The sequence below is a fragment of the Mobula hypostoma genome, chromosome 15 (assembly GCF_963921235.1).
Source record: "Mobula hypostoma chromosome 15, sMobHyp1.1, whole genome shotgun sequence".
Lineage (NCBI taxonomy): Eukaryota > Metazoa > Chordata > Chondrichthyes > Myliobatiformes > Myliobatidae > Mobula > Mobula hypostoma.
The window spans coordinates 53,754,147-53,770,056 of NC_086111.1; the positions used below are offsets into that span (position 1 = coordinate 53,754,147).

Here is a 15,910-nt window from a genome sequence, read left to right on the forward strand (position 1 = left end):
CCTCATTTACTTTCCTATTCACCTTTATGCCATCGGCAAATTTAGCACCCATATCTTCAGTGCCTTCATTTAACTCAATAGCATTCATTTCAAATATTGAGGCCCTGCCACTTGTTCCTGTGACACATCACTCATTAAATTCAGCCAGTGAGAGAATGACAGCTTTATGCATGAATGTTTCCTATCAGCCAACCAATTTTCAATCCATGCCGATGTGCCACTCCACAATGCTTTGAGCTTTTATATTCTACAATAGCACTTGATCCAGCAAAATCACAGCAGGTAAGTTTTTTCAATGCACCTGTGCATGAAGATATGACAATAAACTCTTTGATTTGACTCTACAAAATGGCTTCTATGTTTCCAAGTACAGCATAGTGCAGCCACCACTTCCCTTTCATCCACTGCACATGTCACTTCTTCAAAGAACTCAAATAATCTGGTCAGAACTGATTTCCTTTCATAAAACTACGTTGAATTTGCCTCATCACCTTGAATCTTTCTCTGCTGTAGCATCTTCAACAGCACCCTTAATCATTCCTTCTAACACTTCCCCAGGACAGATGGTAAACTAACTAACCTGTAGATTCTTTTTATTTTCTTTTTCTCCTGGCCACCTGCCTCTTTTTCAAAGAAGGAATTACATTTGCAGTTGGCTAACCTAACCTAGGGTTTCGTAGACAATCCACAATTTTGACAAGCCATTTCTTTTAAGAGCATTAGGATTTAGGAACTCACCTGCAAGCAAAAGGCTTTCTTTACCTGTTTTCTCATAACTTTAGATAGCTTTGATGAAAATGTTATCATCTATGAGTGTACATCTTTCCTAGCTTTTGGTTTCTCTGAACTAAATCCAATTTCTCTCTCTTTTTAAAAAATAATTCCAAAGTTCATTAAATTAATTTGGATGCTGCTTTTATTTCATGAACTTCCTGCAACATTCTTCTATCAGAGAGTACTTTTTTTTAACAAAGCATTCTGTCTCACTACATGAGTTACTCTGCTTAAATCCAGACATCTCATAGCTTTGATGTGCTGTTTCCCAGACTCTAAAACTACGGACATCTAATTTGCCAACTTAAAGTAGATGAAGCAATGACATTTATTGATCTGGACTCATACCCCATTTTCTTTTTTTTTCTCCTTATCTCCACTTGGAATACGTTCTTCGTTCCGCTTGGCTTGTCATCTGAAGAGTTTAACTAAGTTATGAATACATAATGCATTTATTTGTATGACCAGTCCTTGTTTATAGAAAACATAGAAAACCTACAGCACAATACAGGCCCTTTGGCTCACAATGCTGTGCTGAACATGTACTTACTTTAGAAATTACCTAGGGTTACTCATAGCCCTCTATTTTTCTAAGCTCTATGTACCTATCCAGGAGTCTCTTAAAAGGCCCTATTGTATCTGCATCCACCGCCGTCACCAGGAGCCCATTCCACGCACTCACCACTCTCTGCGTAAAAAAAAAATTACCCCTGACATCTCCTCTGTACCTACTTCCAAGCAGCTTAAAACTGTGCCCTCTCATGTTAGCCATTTCAGCCCTGGGGAAAAGCCTCTGACTATCCACAAGATCAATGCCTCTCGACATCTTATACGCCTCAATCAGGTCACCTTTCATCCTCCGTCGCTCCAAGGAGAAAAGGCCATATTTATATGAAATATCTGAATAATTTGAATAATTTAAATTCTACATATTGTACAAAAGTAAAATTTAGTACACATTAATTTATACCTTGAACTCTTTAAGGAATTTAAAGTAGAATCTAACATATAGTGTTTATGATAAAAGAATTGAAACAACCTATGTTATTTACCTTTCAGGTTCCAATTACAGAACAAATGACAGTCATGTTGCTCATTAATATTAGAAAAGCTTCAACTTGTTCTAAATGTCCATTTGTGTGTGAAATCTAAACAGTGTATTGATGTTTTTACTAGCTAGCAGAGGAGCTGGAGCGAGGTGAAAAGGAAAATGTGGCACTGCAGGAGTACACAGACAATTTGCTTCAACGAATTTCAGATCTATGCCCGGATGTCCTGGAGCAAGTCATCAAAATGCTGGAAGAAGCAGCTTGATACAGTAAAAAGTGAGGTAATGGTGACATCATGAAGTGAGTTAAAACGAGCCCCACCACCACCAAATTCAGCATTTATGCAACTAAAGTCAATCTTCATCCAGCTGAATTTATAAACACCTTAATAGTATTGCGAGTATCATTCCAAATATAATTGGCTTCTCAATAATGACTAAGAGATAGTCGGTACTCTGAAAGCCCACGTCGCGATTAGATGCATCCTCCCTGAGATGCCTATTGCTTGCAGCTCTTTCTTGTCAGCTTCAGCCTTCAACCCAATATTGTCAGCTTCTGCAGGTTCAGCTGTCATAATGGGTTTAGGGAACTCCTCGGGTCATCTTATTCTCTCACTCACACCCGAATTTCCAGATGGGTAGGAAAGAGGAGAACTTTTATAAGCTCTTAACATCTATGCATTAAATAGTAAGCTTTTGTGTAGGAGTAAAAGGTGTTCAATTGTTAAGGTGAAAGAATTATCAAACAGTTGACAAGGATTATCCTTCTGAACAAAAACAACCTGTGCCTCTCAAAATGTACTGTACATCTGAATATGTTGATTCGATGATTGATTTACAATAGTGTTGAAATGGAAGAGTACTCAAAGTTCTGAAACTGGCCTATCAGATTAGGATTGTTTTATGTGTAGAATATGTTCAGGAAGAAGGAAGTGCACTTCCTTCTTACTGATGTAGTGAAGTACTCAGATGGTAACTGTTGTACTTCATTATGAAAGATTCTTGACAGTATCTTACATCTGATTTATAAGTATCGAAACTTGTGCATTTATATGATTTGAATTCTTAATGCATTATCACACTTAGCAGCAGAGGTACTTCATTGTTGTGAGTGGAAATGCAATAGAAAACTTTCTACTGCTTAAATAAAACCAAACCACAGATCTTTCTCTGGTAAAGGGGAAAAGTTCTTAGGAAAATGTTTAGCACATCTGGCAAATTTTGCACTCCTAGAGAACACAGACAACAAGAAGCAGTAAGCAACACAGTTGTCACATTGGGGTTGTGATCCTTTGAGTGCCCTAACAAGCAGTTCTCTATGTTCTATAGTCCAACTGAATACTTGAAGTAGGAAATTCTTACCACAAGGACCTAATCTTAAGTAAATGTCATAGTTAAAAGCATAAAACAGTGATGTTTAGCTGTTAGTTTATTTATATGTAATGTGCCAATTTTGGAACAGTTGGGGAAATTAAATTGTCCCCAGATTATAGTGATACTGATGGAAAAGTGAACCTCAAATCAGGGTATCAAAACAAGACTTTTGGGGGATAAGAAAACTGTTCTACCAATGGAAAAGAACAATTCTTGTTACATGTTTTACAGAATTTCAAGGAAATTTCTTTTGATACTTTGGCATAGAACACTGGTTAAGATAAACACTGTGACAAACTGACGGTAACGTTTTAGTTTTGTGTCATTGGTAAACATCTTGCTTTGAGTCCTAACAAAAAAAAAGATTATCATTAATGCAACTTCTCTTTTCCATTCGCTTGTTTTCAGATAAATAACTTGACTGGTGTTCTGATCGTTATCACGCCTGTATTATATACTGTGTCAATTACTGTACAGTAATTTTTGTATTTGAGATTTGTGTATCAAAATGCACGCAATTTCTGTTTGACTTTTATTTGAAAGTGGATAAAAATATAATTTCCTAATAGTCTTTACAAGCAAATCATAAAATATTGACACAGTGCTTATCTGCAATGTAATTGTGTAGAATGGTGTTTGAATGTGATGTGCTGGAATATGTATATCAGCAATTCTCCAGGTTGCCTCTTATATGTGTTCTGTCAGATTTTAGTATCCTTCTTGTCCTATTCTTTTCAAGTTCGTGGCATGTCATGGGCTCTGCTGTTGATATATAGTGAAGATGTTGACATGGTACCAAAAGGAATCCTTGAGTAAGGTTAATCACCATGGGCATGTTTTAAAACTGTTACTGTGCATCATTATCTCGTGGACATGTAGGGGTATATAAGGTTCAAAACATTGTTATTAATGTGCAAGAAATATTTAGTGTTGCCCAGCTTGTTTATATATTCATTAAATAAAACTTTCTTTCTGATATTACAGTTGTTGTTTAATAAAGAAAATTACTTTTTTGTGGAATTCCTGCTTTTAAGTTTTTTTAAGACTCTAAGTTACTCATCAACAATTAATGTAAGCTTCTCCACTCACTATTTACCTCCTTTCTTATGTGACATATTTTCCATTTAGTCACTTCTAATTGGGAAAGTTTTGTCCAGAGTGATAATTAGTACATTTCAGTGATTTTGTGGCAGAGCCTGGAGTTTTAATATGTCAGATTTTCCCTCCTTGAACCTGCATCTTGGTTTTCATTTATGACTCCTTAGAACATAGGACATAGGACAGCAATGCACAGTTTAGGCCCATGGGCCCAAGATGTTAGTGCAGACCTTGATGCCAAATTAAACTAAACTGCTGTGCTTCCACATGATCTATAGCCCTCCGTTCCCTGAATGCTCACGTGCCTAGCTAAATGCCTCTTAAATATCACTATCGTATCTGCTTCCACCACACTCCATGGCAATCCATTCCATGCACCTACCACACTCTGGAAAACAAAATTTTGTTTCATGTGTCTCCTTTAAAGTCTCCTCAACCACTTTAAAGTTATGACCTCTAGTACTTGATATTTCCAATCTGGGAAATAGACCCTGGATACCTACACTATCTATGCCTCTCATAATTTTATGAACTTCTCTCAGGTCTTACATCAGTCTGTGAAACTCCGGAGAAAACTAAAGATTGTCTGACCTCTCCTTATAGATCATACTCTCTAATCTCAAGGAATATCCTGATAAACCTTTTCTGCACCCTCTCCAAAGCCCCCTTATTCTCCTTATAATGTGTCAGCCAAACCTACACATAACACTCCAAATGTGACCCAAACCAAAGTTTTATTCAGCTTCATCATGACTTTCCAATCTTTATGCTCAATACTTGGTCGGAGGAAAGCAAGCATGCCATACGTCTTCCTTACCACCCTATCCATGTGTTACCATTTCAGGGAGCTATGGACTTGTAATCTAAGACCACTTTGTACTCCAGTGCTCCTTACTGTATTCTTTCTCTTTACATTTGACCTCTCAAAGTGCAACACCTCCTACTTGTTTATATTAAACTTCATCACGTTAGTTTGCCAATCAGAACTATCAAAAGTTCAATAAATTGAAGCGATTGATCCAAGGTTAAAACAAATGCCAGTTCCTCAGCTTGTGACCTACCTTAAGGCCAATCACTCAGTTCGTGCCCTCAACAATATATATATCGTAAGGCAAATATTTCTGCATAATCGTTTATCTGATTGAAAAATTTACAGAAGTCAAATGAGAGCTAATGCTATTACTGAGAATGTTTTGCTGCTATTTCCATAGAAATCACACTGATGTAAGTGATCAGGGTGGCACGGTTAGCACAATGCTTTGTAGTGCCAGCGATCAGCAGTTCAATTGCCACTTCTGTCTGTTAACCATGAATGCTTTCCCCGTGACTGCAATAGGTGCTCTGGGATCCTCCCACGTTCCAAAGACGTATGGGATGGATTAGTAGTGAGCATGCTATGTTGGCATCGGCCTTGGCAGTATATGCAGGCTGCACCCACCACATCCCCAGACTGTGTTGGTTGTTGACGCAAAAGATGCACCTCACTGTATGTTTTGATTTTTCAATGTGCATGTGACAAAGAAAGCTAATCTTTAATCTTTTTAATCCTTAAAAAAACTCAAAACCTTTGTGTGTTCTATATCCTTCTTCCATTATTCTTACTTCATTTTGCATGCTCCAATTATTAAAATATGAAAAATGTATGTTATCTATTTTATACACATTTGACTGCTAAACTCTTGTGATTTAGGATCTGAAATATAGATATCATTGCACATAATAGTTTGCATAGTGTCACCATTGGCTAATCAAATATCAAGGGACTTCAGAATGAAAGTACAACAAAATCAAAGTTATATTCTAAACAGACCCTGGTTATTATCTCAATAATAAGGAAAAAGTACATATACTACCTAGAATACTTAAGAACGCTACATAAACCCAAGGTAAGATAGTTAAAATAATTTGAAAATAAACAATTATTGTATTAAGATTTTCATCAAAATATATTTTTTATAAATTTAAATTAGAAATCTAACAACAAAGTTTTAAGTCATCTTCAGTTTAGCAAATATTATGGATCAATGTTGAAACATGGTACTTTATTGGATCTATAAAGAAAAAAATATACATTATTAAAATTAATTCGTTATGTCTGAATTTTGATCATGAACCCCTCGAACTATTTTTTATAGTTAAACATCTTAAACACAATTGATGAACACTGGTAATCAGAATGTTAATATAGATGTTTTGCTACTGAGCGAGTGATCCCACCACCAGCTGTTCAAATCCCACTCTGGCAAATTGTTAACTTAGGCTAATTATAGCTGGCAATTTATGCATGTTTCAGAAAAATTACAATGAATACTGCCAAAATTCATAAAAATGAAATTATTTACTGATTTCTGTTCTACACTGTGACGACTCTAAAAGCCACTCTACTATAACTGGTATTCAAAAAAACCAATCAGCATTGTAGGACAACTGGATGTAACTTATGCAAAAAATGTAACTCGGCAATGTTGCAAGCTTCATATATCCTGAAAAGACTTTTAAAGTTAATGTTTTAATGCATTTCTGAAGTAAAATAAAACCTCCAAACTTCTCTTCACAACAATAATTTAAGGAAGCAACTTAGTATTTGTATTAACATGTCAAGCAAGACTATGTATGACCCTAAAAGTTGCATCATGTAGAGTAAGTTTCTGCAGGTGTAGAACAGACATCTAATTGGTCAAGCAACACACATAAAAGTTGCTGGTGAATGCAGCAGGCCAGGCAGCATCTCTAGGAAGAGGTGCAGTCGACGTTTCAGGCCGAGACCCTTCGTCAGGACTGCACCTCTTCCTAGAGATGCTGCCTGGCCTGCTGCGTTCACCAGCAACTTTTATGTGTGTTGCTTGAATTTCCAGCATCTGCAGAATTCCTGTTGTTTGCATCTAATTGGTCAATATTATTAGGGAACTTGTGCCACTCCTGAGGTTTGCCATCATCCAGGGATTCTTGCCTCCAGTTGGGGCAGGACCTTCAATCATCCATCAAGTGTCCCGGGAACAATCTCTGCTCTTGTACTCTTTTCTCTATTTTTCTCTGTCATTCCCAGTCTGAATAAATTGCTCTTCAAGAGGTGCTTACAGAGTTTAAAATAACATAATAGTGGTCCTATTTTTCCACCAGCTTGCAGCACCAAAGTTCTCCAAGAAGACCAAAGCCAATAAATGATACTGTTTGTGTGCTTGTTTCAAAATCTGTGAATGAGAATTTCATTTTGCACCTAGAAGTCCTCATTTGCAGACATCACTACACCAACATCTCCCTCCCATCCTGTCCATTCCAGACACTCACTTCAAGGTGCAACTGAATTTCTAAACTTTCTAAATTAAATTTCTCTAATTGAAGTGCAAGGGCAACATTAGCCTTGGTTTCAATTTACTAGAATGTTCAAAGTTCAAAGTAAATGTATTATCAAAGTATGTACACTCAGTGGTCACTTTATTAAGTACACCTATATACCTGCTAGGTAATGCAAATATCTAATCAGCCAATCATGAGGCAGCAACTCAATACATAAAAGCATGCAGGCACAGTCAAGAGATTTAGTTGTTCAGACCAAACATCACAATGGGGAAGAAATAAGATCTAAGTGACTTTGACTGTGGAATGATTATTGGTGCCAGATGGGGTGGTTTGAGTACCTTAGAAACTGATGATCTCATGGGATTTTCATGTACAACAGCTTATAGGGTTTATAGAAAATGGTGCAAAAAACACAAAAAAAGTGGCAGATCTGTGTGAGAAAACGCCTTGTTAATGACAAATAACTAATTACATACATACATACATACGCACATAAGAACATGAGTTGTATAGCCCTTGAAAGTGAGTCAATAGGTTGTGTTCAGTGTTCAGTGATCAGTTCAGAATTGAGGTTGATGGAGTTAGCCACACTGGTTCAGGAGCCTGATGATTGAAGGGTAATAACTTCCCGAACCTGGTAGTTCAGAGGAGAATGGCCAGACTTGGTCAAGCTGACTGGAAGGTGACAGCAATTCAACTAACTATGTATTACAACTGTGGTGTGCAGAAGAGCATCTGTGAACACACAACATATCAAACCTTGAAGTGGATGGGCTACAGCAGCAGAAGTCCATGAACATACACTCAGTGGCCACTTTATTAGGTACAGGAATACAGTGGAATCAATGACAAACTACACACTAAGACTGACAAGCAACCAATGTGCAAAAGAAGACAAAACTTGCAAATACAAAAAAAAACGAGCAGGAATAACAAATAACTAATTACATACATACATACATACGCACATAAGAACATGAGTTGTATAGCCCTTGAAAGTGAGTCAATAGGTTGTGTTCAGTGTTCAGTGATCAGTTCAGAATTGAGGTTGATGGAGTTAGCCACACTGGTTCAGGAGCCTGATGATTGAAGGGTAATAACTTCCCGAACCTGGTAGTGTTGGGACCTAAGGCACCTATACCTCCATTCCAATGGCAGTGTCAAGAAGAACAGTGCTTGGATAGTGTGGGTGCTTGATGATAGAAACTGCTTTTTTGGGGTGGTACTTCTTGTAACTGTATTCAATGGTGAAGAGGGCTTTTCCTGTGATAGACTGCGTTGCATCCATCACTTTTTGTAGGCTTTTCCATTCTGGGGCATTGTTGCTTCCATACTAGGCCACGGTACAAGGAAGACCAATATTAATTGTTTGCTATAACATTCACTTTGGGAACATTTGAATAGGTCGCACTGTGAAATGTACAAATGAGTATGAAATTAGACTGCCTTAGTGTAGGCTGAAGAGGAAACTTCTAGAATACAATTGTGAAGATCATCAGAGAGATCACATTTGGAATAGATTAAAATATTCATTATAAACCTAGTACTGATTAAAACTGGTATGAACTGTAAGCAATAGCTAGATTGAGGGGTCAAAGGAAGAAGAAATATTTGTAGTTTAATTGAAACAGAGAAGAAAAAATCCAGTAACTGTCAGATTTTCATCTATTAATCCACATTTTCAGTGTATCTGTTATTCATTCAGAACAAAATCTGAAATGCAACTGGAAAAGATCCCACTTAGATCCTGGCTCAAGGGTGTGAGTTATAGAGCAATTTAAGAATTTTACCATAAATCTTTTTTTAATTAAATGTCGAATTATTTGAGTATAGGCTAGTATGATCAAGAGTGTTTTTGGTGTCTAGGGTAATTGATATCTTGCTCTACAACTTCTTAATATGAGAGCTGGTCGAACTAGGCTGATTTTCAGCTTATTCTGAGGAACTGTTTATGAGCATGAGGATTGTTTCTTAGTAACCATTCCTTAGCATTCAGCGGTGATATTCTCAATTTAATTGGATTATAAAGCAAAACTTCTAAAAGTTATTATGTATGTTTAAAATCATCATTTGCTGATATTCATTGGTATTTGGTATATTGGGGTGGGGTGGCATGGCAGAGTAGTGGCTAACACAGCACTTGACGGTACAGGTGACCAGGCTTCAATCCCTGCCACTGCCTGTCAGGAGTTTGTACATTCTCCCCGTGACCGCATAGGCTTCCTCCAGGAGCTCCAGTTTCCTCCCAGCCCAAAGACGTACTGGTTGGTGGGTTAATTGGTCGTTGTAATTTGTCCCGTGCTTAGGCTAAGATCACATCAAGGGATTGCTCGGATAGTTTGGCTTGAAGGGGCGGAAGGGCCTATTCCATTCTGTATCTCAATAAATAAAAAATAAGTAAATAAGTAAATATTTGCTCCTTTCTTAAGTACAAATGTTAGGAACCTTTTAATATTCAAGTTAGGATTTTCAGATTTGTCCCAAATAACATAAGGCAAAATTGTTTTACAACTTCTTTAGAAAAGTAATATCATATCAGTCCGTAATCATTTATATGATGCACTATTTACTGTTCATTCGAGAAAAGAGCATATAATGGAACTCAAATTGCAATATACAGTGGCATGCAAAAATTTGGGCACCCCTGCTCAAAATTTCTGTTGCTGTGAATAGCTAAGTGAGTAAAAGATGACCTGATTTCCAAAAGGCATAAAGTTAAAGATGACACATTTCTTTAATATTTTAAGCAAGATTACTTTTTTATTTCCATCTTTTACAGTTTTGAAATAACAAAAAAGGAAAAGGGCCCAAAGCAAAAGTTTGGGCACCCTGCATGGTCAGTACTTAGTAACACCCCCTTTTGGCAAGTATCACAGCTTGTAAACGCTTTCTGTAGCCAGCTAAGAGTCTTTCAATTCTTGTCTGGGGGATTTTCACCCATTCTTCCTTGCAAAAGGCTTCTAGTTCTGTGAGATTCTTGGGCTGTCTTGCATACATTGCTCTTTTGAGGTCTATCCACAGATTTTCAATGATGTTTAGTCTGGGGGACTGTGAGGGCCATGGCAAAACCTTCAGCTTGCGCCTCTTGAGGTAGTCCATTGTGGATTTTGAGGTGTGTTTAGGATCATTATCCTGTCGTAGAAGCCACCCTCTTTTCATCTTCAGCTTTTTTACAGACGGTGTGATGTTTGCTTCCAGAATTTGCTGGTATTTAATTGAATTCATTCTTCCCTCTACCAGTGAAATGTTCCCCGTTCCACTGGCTGCAACACAAGCCCAAAGCATGATCGATCCACCCCCATGCTTAACAGTTGGAGGGGTGTTCTTTTCATGAAATTCTGCACCCTTTTTTCTCCAAACATACCTTTGCTCATTGCGGCCGAAGGGTTCTATTTTAAATTCATCAGTCCACAGGACTTGTTTCCAAAATGCATCAGGCTTGTTTAGATGTTCCTTTGCAAACTTCTGACGCTGAATGTTGTGGTGAGGACCCAGGAAAGGTTTTCTTCTGATGATTCTTCCATGAAGGTCATATTTATGCAGGTGTTGCTGCACAGTAGAACAGTGCACCACGATTCCAGAGTCTGCTAAATCTTCCTGAAGGTCTTTTCCTGTCTAGCAATCCTACGAGCAGTTCTCTCAGAAAGTTTTCTTGGTCTTCCAGACCTCAACTTGACTTCCACCGTTCCTGTTAACTGCCATTTCTTAATTACATTACGAACTGAGGAAACGGCTACCCGAAAATGCTTTGCTATCTTCTTACAGCCTTCTCCTGCTTTGTGGGCATCATTTATTTTAATTTTCAGAGTGCTAAGCAGCTGCTTAGAGGAGCCCTTGGCTTCTGATTGTTGGGACAAGGTTTGAGGAGTCAGGGTATTTATAAAGCTTTGAAATTTGCATCACCTGCCCTTTCCTAATGACGGCTGTGAACAAGCCATAGCCCTAACAAGCTAATTAAGGTCTGAGACCTTGGTAAAAGTTATCTGAGAGCTCAAACCTCTTGGGGTGCCCAAACTTCTGCATGGTGCTCCCTTCCTTTTTTCACTCCAAAATTTACAAAACAAAAATAATACACTAATCTTGCTTAAAATGTTGAAAAGAATGATTCATCTTTAACTTTATGACTTTTGGAGATCAGTTCATCTTCTACTCACTCAAATCTATTCACAGTAACAGAAATTTTGACCAGGGATGCCCAAACTTTTGCATGCCACTGTGTCAGCCTATTGCAATATAATTGTACCTGTATGGAGAAGAAATGGAGAAAGGCTGACAAATTGCTATGTTGTATTGGAATTTCTTTGAAATATAGGGTTTTTCATCTGATGTCTTTTTTATGCCATCCTAATTTGATGTTTATGTGCTGAAGCATCTTTTATCCTTTTCTACTGTCAACAATATTTACCATAACAAGTTATTTTTTTTCATGCTGGATTTTTATTGTTATTATCTTTATCTTAACGTGAAACTGCTAATTATTGACTGCTAGATGAGAGATCAGGATAAGGTGTGAAATATTAGACCATAAAATAGGCACACAAGAAATTCTGCAGATGCTGGAAATCCAGAGCAACACACATACAAAATGCTGGGGATCTCAGCAGGTCAGGCAGTGGCTATCGATGTGAATAAACAGTTGAAATTTCAGACTGACAACTTTCTTCAGGACTGGAGAGGAAGGGGGAAGATGCCAGAGTAGGAAGGTGGGGGAGGGGAAGAAGGTCAGAATAGAAAGTAATCAGCAAAGCCAGGTGGGTGGGGGAGGGGATGCCATAAAATGTTGGGATATTGGTGGAAAAGGCAGAGAAAAGGAATCTGATTGGAGAGGAGAGTGGACAATTGGGAGAAAGGGAAGGAGGAGGGGTTAGCAGGGGGAGGTGATAGGCAATTGAGGAGAAGATGTAAGAGACCAGAGAGGGAAGGGGAAAGAAAAAATCTTACCAGGAGAAATTAATGCTCATGCCGTCAGATTGGAGGCTACCTAGATAGAATATGAGGTGTTGCTCCTCCACCCTGAGAGTGGCCTCATTGTGGCAGAAGAGGAAGCCATGGGCCAACTTGTCAGAATGGAAATGGGGACAGGAATTAAAATGGTTGGCCACTGGGAAATTTTACTTCTTGCAGATTGAGCGGAGGTGCTCAAGAAAGAGGTCCTCTAATTTACGTCGGATGTCACCAATGTAGACCAGGCTGCATCAGGACCACCAGGTACAGTTGACGACCCCAAGAGATTTACAGGTGAAGTGTTACCTCACCTGGAAGGACTGTTTGGGGCCCTGAATGGGGGTGAATGGGCAAGTGTAGCACTTCAGCCACTTACCTGGAGAGAGATCAGTGGGGATGGACAAATGGACAAGGGAATCAGGGAGGGAGTGATCCCTGCAGAAAGTGGAGAGTGGGGGGTGGGGGGAGAGGTAAAGATGTGGTTGGTGGTAGGATCCTGTTGAAGGTGGTGGAAGCTGCAGAGAATGATGTGTTGGATGCAGAAGCTCATGAGCTGGTAGAGGACCTCTAACTTTGTCAAGGTGGCGGGTGAGCACAGGTGCCCAGGAAATGGAGGAGATGTGGGTGAAGGCAGCATCAATGGTGGAGGAAAGGAAACATCATTCCCTGAAGAAAAGACATCTCTGATGACCTTGAAAGAAAAGCCACATCCTGGGAACAAATGCAGCAGAGATGAAGGAACTGAGAAAAGGGAATAGCATTTTTACAGGAGACATGATGGAAAGAGTTATAGTCAAGATAGCTGTTCGAATTGGTAGATTTATAAAAGCTATTTCAGTAAACAATTTGTCTCCAAAGATGGAGACAGAGAGATCAAGAAAGGGGAGAGAGGCGTCAGAAATGGACCACTTGAATTTAAGGACAGGGTGGAATTCGGAGGCAAAGTTGATGAAATTAGTGAGTTCAGCATGAGTGTATGAAGCAGATTATTGCAGTCATCAATGTAGCTCAGGAAGAGTCGGAAAGCATTACCAGGAAAGGCTTGGAACATTTACTGTTCCGCGTAGTCAACGAAAAGGCAGTATAGCAGGGGCCCATGCAGGTGCCCAAAGGTCCCCCTTGAATTGGGAGAAAGTGGAAGGAGCTGAAGGAGAAATTGATGAGGGTGACGACTATTTCCACCAGACAGTGGAGGGGAACTGGTCGGGTCTTCTATCAAGAAAGAAGCAGAGAGCTTAAGGCTTTCTTCATGGGGGATAAGAGTGTATAGGGATTGGTCATTCATGGTGAAAATGAGCCACTCAGGGTCAGGGAATTGAAAGTTGTTGAAATCAAGAGCAGGTGAAGTGTCACAGATGTATGTGAGAATGGTCTGAACCTAGGGGGGATAGAATGGCATGAGGAATGTGGACACGTGTTCAGTTGGACCAGGAGCAGGCAGAGACAATGAGCCTACCCAGACTGTCAGGTTTGTGGACCTTGGGTAGGAGGTAGAAGCATGGAGTGCGGGGTAAGGGAACTATGAGATTGATGGCAGTGAATGGGAGATCTCCAGAGTTGATAAGGTTAGTGATGGTCCAGAATGGGGTTCTTTTCAAGGGGTAAGAGGAGGTGTCTGAGACAGCTGCATAGCAAGGTTGAGGTCAGCTCACCACACTACAACAGCACCCCCTTTGAGGGTTTGATGGTGAGGTTGGGATTGGTGTGGAGAGAGAGGACAGGAGAGCAGAGCATTCAGAAGGGGTAAGGTTCGAGGAAGAGAGAGGAGTGCTGAAGTTGAGCCAGCTGATGTATCATTGGCAATTAGAGATGAAAAGACCCAAAGCAGGCAGAGAACAAGAGCAGGGTGTCCAAGGAGGAGGGTTGGAAATGGGAGAAGGGATCATCGGTGTGGTGGGAGAGTCTTTGCAAAGAAATAGCCTTGGAGACAGAGGCAACAGAAGAAGAACTCAGTATCGTGACACGGCCCAGAACTCACTGAGGTGTGGGTAAGGCCCTTTGCTGATGACAGAACATTCTACATTAGAGAGGGAGGATTGGAGGGAATGGTGAAAACATGGCAGGGATTAGAGGAGGGAGGAGAGTTGATGGTGTATTCCATAAAATAGGAATTAGTTTTATTAGAAATATCTCTTGGATATTTACTATTTACTCTCGTGCTCTGTAAAATGTTACAAGTTGGCAATAGAATCCAAATTATTATCATTTGTATAATTCTCCTTTAACATTACTTCCTCAATAAAATGCAACCTTCCCCTGCTTAGCATCAAGAATCTGGTGTCTTAATCACCATTATGCCTTTGTTGCAAATATCCTTCCTTACCCAAACCCTTTGAAGCAGATCATTAATAATTTTGCTGCTCTGTTCAACTGGATTCTGAACTTGAAATGCCATACCCTATCCATCAGCAGAATGCTCACTTTAATCTGTGTGACATTGCCTATTTTCATAGACCTTCTGTCATTAAATCTCTTAGCCAATCCCTTATGATTGAAGATAACCTGTTTCCATTCGGGTTCTGAGGAGGCGAATGTGGAATTTCCTACTGTAAAGACGCAAGATGTTCAGCTCCCACCTGTTTGCCTCTTTTTTGGTATGAATGTTACATTTTATCAACAGCACTGCATGAATCTCCCTGAAGCAGTTTGTCTGGCCTCCTGGAAATCCCTTTCCTTTGATAGAGCTCAAACCTCCTCACAGCAATAATACACTTATTTCCAATGAACTTCCTGCCAGAGTTGAGTTAGACCACAAGTTGAAAAGGTAACTGTTCGTCTTGACTGTAGAAGCAAGATGACCCAACTAGTCACCAATTTACAATAGGCAGATGTGACTTGCACATCATGGAATCTGAGCTCCAGTTTATTCCTTATTCCTTCACTGAAGTGAATGATGGGATTTGCCTTATATTAAGCATCCAAAAGACAATCGTCTTCTGATGGTGTGCTTTCCTTGCACAATGCAGCCTGTTGGCAGTTACAGTCTATCACAAGACCCTGAATAATTTGCATCACTTTCCATATCTGAAGAAAGATCCTTCAGTGAGGATGAACTTCAGCAAAAGAAATCACCACTGTGCACCAGCATGGTGCTCAGCCAACTAAAGAGAAGAGTGTTCGGAGAATTAGACTTCGTTCAATCAGCTCCGATGGAAAGTCACACAGTCCACATGCCCAACACCAGACTTTCAAAATGTGAAATACCTCCTTAATACCTCCACAGCATGAGATTTCCATGCTGATAGAGAAAGAGATATAGCAATTTTACCTGTCCCTTATCACTTCTGCAATCTTTTGCTGGCCTCACGCACACCCCCATTTAAACTTGATATAAGCCTATTCAGCCCCGCCTTGCTGCTTAGCTCCTTCATC

General features: G+C 39.4%; 1 protein-coding gene across 3 annotated transcripts in view; it reads left to right on the plus strand.

The window, feature by feature from the left end:
* LOC134356860 (ERC protein 2) overlaps positions 1-4,209 on the plus strand; it is an 878,083-nt gene extending 873,874 nt beyond the window's left edge. For all 3 annotated transcript variants that reach the window (XM_063068069.1, XM_063068071.1, XM_063068070.1), the window contains one exon: positions 1,951-4,209. In XM_063068069.1, the coding sequence (XP_062924139.1) occupies positions 1,951-2,088 (138 nt within the window). In that variant the 3' untranslated portion in view covers positions 2,089-4,209. The remainder of the gene's footprint in view (positions 1-1,950) is intronic.
* Positions 4,210-15,910: the final 11,701 nt, after the last annotated feature.